The 6,000-nt window shown below is 53.1% G+C and overlaps 1 protein-coding gene across 2 annotated transcripts in view; it reads right to left on the reverse strand.

Annotated features, from left to right (window-relative positions):
* CRIM1 (cysteine rich transmembrane BMP regulator 1) overlaps positions 1 to 4,098 on the reverse strand; it is a 169,959-nt gene extending 165,861 nt beyond the window's left edge. For both annotated transcript variants that reach the window (XM_064648598.1, XM_064648597.1), the window contains exon 1: positions 3,370 to 4,098. In XM_064648598.1, coding sequence (XP_064504668.1) covers positions 3,370 to 3,730 — 361 coding nt within the window. In that variant the 5' untranslated portion in view covers positions 3,731 to 4,098. The remainder of the gene's footprint in view (positions 1 to 3,369) is intronic.
* Positions 4,099 to 6,000: the final 1,902 nt, after the last annotated feature.

Below are 6,000 nucleotides of genomic sequence, written 5' to 3' on the forward strand. Positions count from 1 at the left end.
GCTATGCACTAGGCAGAGAAGCCTCAAGTATTCAAGGCAAGCCTTAAACTACCTACAGTAAGCAAAAAGAATACAGCAATAGCTGTATCCCCCATTCCCCCAAATAAACAAACACACCCAAACCCCACTAAAAACAAAACAATAAACCAAAACCAAACAAAGTACTAGATATTATTGGTAAGTTACTGGCACAGAAATACCTTCTTTTAATATGTATCTAGAGGCTAATTTATATGCAAGTATATCTTAAAGAAACTTAAAAACACAGTAAGACTAGGAGTTTTGTTAACTAAGCATTTCAAATATATTGCAAAAACATGTTTCTATTACTCAGTTAAAAATAATTTCAGCTCATTTTCAGTGTTATATTATATGCTATTGTCATGTCTTTGAAGAGTTTAGCATAGCAATCTAGGCCCCTTCATCTAATAGCACCAGAGAAGCATGGTAAATGAAACAAGAAGAGTGTTATCACAAGAAATGCCTTCACAGAGTAACCAAACTTCTTTAGCAGAACTTTTCCAAGGCTCTCTGATCCCCCAGGAAGCCAGAGTCCTGCCCAGCTGCACTGCAGCAGAAGCCAAGGCTAAGGTGTTTCTGGAGAATTTCAGTCTAATTCAGTAGTGGCTCTAGGACTACCTTCAAAGGCAGAGCAAGGGGCAGTTCCTGCTTTGCATTCAAAATTTCTCAATGCTCAGACTCTTTGGAAGGGGCTGTAGGCTCTCAACACACCTCATCAAACCAATCCAGCAGCATCCCTATAAAGCCAACACATGCTGGAGCTGTGCAAACTCTCTCAAGAATGCCCTTCAGAAGTAGCCACCAGGGGAAGCTGACCTCAGAATTGCTTACTAAGGGTATAAGTGCATTCAGGAAGGGTATTTACCTACTTTGGGATGACACAAACTGAGCCTTAGAACTGCATAGAGATGTGAATAGTTAAGGTGGTGACATGAATGAGAACTTCCTTCAGGTTTTATAAACTAACTCATGTCAATTGCATTAAATACTATAACTAAGTTATCAAACAAGTATTTCTACCTGTTGCTATTTCAGCTCTTAGAGTTTTCTGTAGCCTAGTATGTGTTGATACTCTGAAATAAGACACCAATGAAGCTTCAATAGTGATACAAAAAACATGCTTATAACTGTAGCCAGTAGGGGTCATTTCAGTGTAAAAAACTGCAATGAAAGAAAAGGCTAAAGACAGGAAGGAGAGCAAAACCACTGATTTCTATTCACACAGTTTTGCAAGACACTTCCATTTCCTCCTCCCTGAACTGGGGTAGGAAAGGGTTTGCATTCCCAGTGGACAAGACAATTAAAAAAAGCAGCCTTTACTCTGTAAACAGATAACAACACGGCTCACAGATCAGGCATCACCACCCTAGCCTGTTGCACGTGTGCCTGTAAACTGCACAACTGTTTAGGTCATCACAATCAAAAAACCAGAGCTATTCAACCTCATTTTTGCGATCAGAGGCAGTACAGTAAGTCCCCTTTTATCCTTGCTGCCACCGCGTGCACAACAAGCACCACAAAGAACAGCACATTGCTTCTGTTCCTTAGAATGAGGCAGTTTCATACCAGTAATAGGTATTCCAGGACTATTTATTAGGCTGACAGTTCAGCTCAGTTGCTTTTCATTTACGAGAATGAAAATTAAATAGATAAGTTATCTCCTCGACTGTTCCTATAGGGACAGCTGGATCTAGTTCCTAACCACAACACTAATTGAAATGCAATCTTGCCAACAAATGCTTCATACTATTTTCTACAGTAAATGGGACGTGTTATGAGTTGAACTACAGCAACGTACAGATTGCATCACTTCAAAGGAATGAAATACTCTTAAACTGCCAGAGTTGTCCGTACTGTGATACAGTAAGGGAGTTGGAACATTAAGGCATTTAATGACTGCAGACTTTTAGTTCCTTTAACCATGGGGAACGGGGGAAGCTGTTTTAGCCAAGCTTTTACTTGAAAACACACGACAAAAGAAACTCCTCCAAAACCAGGTAGGTTTTAAAGTACCTTTGGTTGTACTTTTCTGTTTATGAAAACTTTTCCAATACATGTTAAAAATAAGAGAGACCACAACAATGTACATATTCACCAACATGGTCTCAACCAAGATCTTCAAAAGACTTTAGGGCCATTTTTAATTGTTTAACAACACAGCTTTTAATCCTGGAACTTGTCCTACCAAAGCATCAGCTGATGAGGCTGATGGCACTGGTTGTAGCACAGGCGAGACACATTGCCCTGCTCTGCTGTGGCTTGCAATTCATTGGTTATGCAGGCAAATGGAATTTTAAACTAATAATGAGAGCCAGGACGAAGGTCAGCTGTCCACTAAAAATGACCGAGTTTAGCTTTCTCAAAATAGTGCATCATTTTAAACGCCAGTTTTTTTGGACAGATGCTGCCTCACCAGCTCTCTGGACTTTCTACTGCCCTCTACCCGCCGAGAGCAGACTGCCTCCCTCTCCTTTTCCAGAACTGTCGAAGCTCCCGCTCCGAGTCACATATACATTTATACATATCCCAACTACTGGTTATTTGTAACCTCTTTAGAGCGCCATGTTTTCCCTCAACTTGGGGGGAAAAGGGAACTAGAGGTACAAAAGAAAGAGACTAAAAATTTGCCTCTAGCCTTTGTTAAATTATAACATTAAAAATAAGTCTTAGGGACTCTGATAGATACAAAATTTGAAGTGGGGGTGAACTCCTTTTGCATTTCATACCAATTCATCACCTCACCAAGTAGCCGGCAGGAAGATGAAGTGACTTTGAGAGGAGTTTTGCTGTGGGTATTTCTCCCACCCCCTTGACGGTCCAGCAGGGAAAAAGACACCCCTTATCAAATATCGAGCAGGACGGACGGGGAGATATTAAATGACAGGAACAGGAAGGAAAACTTTATAACAGATGATCAGCCTTTGTTGTTTCCTTACAGAAGAGGGAATCCGGAACAGGCATCATGTGTGCACGACTGACCTCCGCCGATCTCCATCTGCCAAACCCTTCCCGAGTCCTTTATCAAGGAATTTTAGTTGGGCATCAGTAGCTGGTATAAGCTATTAAGCAAACCAGTAAAGCGCTATGGAAATAGAGAAATGATACAGTCTTTACGAAAATTGAGTGTAAAACTTGTAAGTAGGGTTTTTTGGGTCTGTTTTTAGACAGGGAGGGTTAAAAAGACACGCTCGCAGATGGGACAGGAGGGCGGCGGGAAGGAAAGGAAGGCGCACCGGCGTCTAAGATCTCTTAGGCGCCGGTGCGCCCTCCTTCCCTTCCCGCCGCCTAGCGGGTACCCCTACCCGAGGGGATGGAGAGATGGATGGATGATGTCCCGCCGTCTCTCACCTTCGCAGACGCCCACTTCGTACTCGGTGATGGAGTCTCCGTTGAGCGGCGGCCGGATGACACAGCGCAAGCCCCGGTCGCAAGCCCCGTGCAGCCCATAGACTCCGCCGCAGCTCTCGTTCCGTTGCCGAGCGCACATGAAACAACAGCCGCAGATCCCCAGCACGATGCTACCGGGGCAGCTCTTCGGTTCTTCGCATTTGGATTCGTCGCAGGGTAAGCAGACGAGCGCCCGCGTCCCTGAGTCGCCCAGCAGCAGGGCCAGCAGAGCCAGCAGGAACAGCCACCCCGCCGCCGCCAGGTGCCAGCCGACGTCTCCGCCCGTGCGTCTCCTCCCCGCCGAGACCGCTGCCAGGTACATCCCAGCCGCCGCAGCCCGGCCTGGGCCGGGGGGGACCCTCTCGGAAGCCCCCTCACCGGGCGGCGGACCCGAGCGCGCCGCGGCTCCTTCCCGCCGCCCCCGCCTCCGGCCCCCCGAGGAAAGTTTCCTCTCTCGGCGAAGGCGGCCGCTTCGGCCAAACTTCTCCTCCGGACGGCGGCTCCGCCCGCTGCCCCCTCCGGGAAGCGGCGTCCCTCAGTCCGTTCGTCCTTCACCCACCGGCTCCCGGTCCCGCAGCGCCGTCCGGTCGAGCGGCTGCGAGCGAGCCCCGGCTAAGGCGGCGGCGGCGGCGGCGGCTGCTGTGTCCCGCTCGCTGCCCGAGTCCCGACTCGCCTCCTGCCTGACTCTCGCCCCGCTCCGAGTGCGCCCTCTGCCCTTCCCCCATTGGGCGGTGACCGCCTTCGCACCGCCCCAGCTGCCGGGTTGCGCCCTCTCATTGGCTGCTGCCCATGCCGGCCCCGCCCCCTCCCTTTCCCGCCCCCCCCGCAGCACCAGATCCCGGGGCTGGAAGAGGCGCAGCGGAGGCGAGGAGCAGCCTGGGCCCCACAGCGGTCGCCGCCACCGCCTCCCCCTGTCCCTCCCCTCCCCCTCCCGGGGCTCTAGGCGCGGAGCGGAGCGGAGTGAGGCGACGGCGCCAGACCGCGGGGACGGACTGGCGGCGGCCCGGGGAACACCGGGGGCGTGGTGGGAGAGGGCCCCGCGAAGGGTGCAGCCACAGCAGGGCAACACCGGGGGGAATCGCGAAAGGGGCCCCGCCGTGCCCGGCGGCGGGAGCCTCCTCCTCTTCCTCCGCCTGCCTTTTCGAGGGGCGCGGGGATCCGGGACGGGGAGCGGCTCCGTGCCCGCTCAGCCCTGGCGCCACGGGAGGGCAGAGCCGCGCGCTCCCCGCCCCGCCCCGTCCCGTCCCCGCAGCCGGGCTGCGGGCGCGCCCAGGTGCCCCGCGGGTGCGGAGGAGCCGGGGCGGACCCGGTCCGCGGGGCTGGGAGGGGCTGCTCTGCCACCCCGAACGCTGTCCCGGGCCGCCCCTCCGCCCGCTCGTAAACAAGCGGCGGTGCCGCGGCTAGCCCGCCGACCGCAGCACCGAAAGCTGCCCCCAGTCCGCCAGGCGCTCTTCGCCGGCACACGGGCGAGAGGCACCCGCCGGTCCCCTGCCGACAGGCTCCTGTCGCTGCCCCTGCGCCGCCCGGAGCGCTGGGGCTGCGCGGGCCGAGGTCGGCCCGGGGCCGCGGCGGGCGGTGCGGTGGCGGGGCGCTGCCGCGGTGGGCCCGGCGGCGGCGGCCCCGGAGGACCGGCAGGCGGCAGCGCTCGGCGCTCCGGAGGAGCGCGGCGGGCAGGAGGTGCCTGCCCCGAGCCGGGGCGAAGGGGCGGCCGTAGGGAAACCAGCAGGAACGGTGTTACCGAAGGACGAGCCGCTGCCGTGTCTGCGCTCGGTAACCGCGGGCGGCAGCGACGGAGGGAAACGGGAGGTAGTTGGCTGCACAGGGCAGCCCCTGGGTATAATCTCAGAGCAGGACCTGCCGCCTCCGTGTCCTGCCCTGCCCAAGGTGCGTAGGCAGCCCTGGGAACAGCGCATCCCGCGGTCAGGAATGCGCGGAGCTGTGGCCGTTCAGAGGGTGAAGCCATTCGCTTCGCAGGTGGGTTTTGTCTGCAGGGTGCTGAGCATGGAAAGGCTTGGGTTGCACGTACCCGTGCCAACGATTTGGGAAAGAGGTTCTGGCAACTTAATACAGGTTATTGTGGAGGGGGCCAAAAGTATGGCTTCTACAGTTTCTCCAGACCCACGCGCTCGTCCCACTTTGGCAGAAAGAACCAATTCTCATGTCAACCAAGGAGCTGCTATTGAAGGGCAAAGCTCCCCATTGACAAGGCAAAGGACAAGGTGCCACCAGGAAGAGAAGAAACTGTAGTGTAAAGCTTCGTCAGGACTAGCATACCTTTTTGGTGTGTTTTAAAAGCACTGTAAGTCGCTGTCGTTCACTCCAGCCCAAATACCTACTGGTAACAAAGATTCCCTATTACTAGTACAGGCTCATTGCTAATGGAAATAATGCAGCCATGTAACACGATGTTGAAAAATAAAGCACTTCCGTATTTGTCTAAAAGAAAACATTTGTCATATTAGTCTATTTTCAAAAATAATGTTTTTATCGTAGTGGAATATCAGGCTGTATAGAACTGTTTAGAACTTAAACTAAATTGTAGATTATTTTTCAAGAGCTACAATGTTTTAATTTGCCCCAATAGTTTGCAAG

Source organism: Pseudopipra pipra, chromosome 3, assembly GCF_036250125.1.
Source record: "Pseudopipra pipra isolate bDixPip1 chromosome 3, bDixPip1.hap1, whole genome shotgun sequence".
NCBI lineage: Eukaryota > Metazoa > Chordata > Aves > Passeriformes > Pipridae > Pseudopipra > Pseudopipra pipra.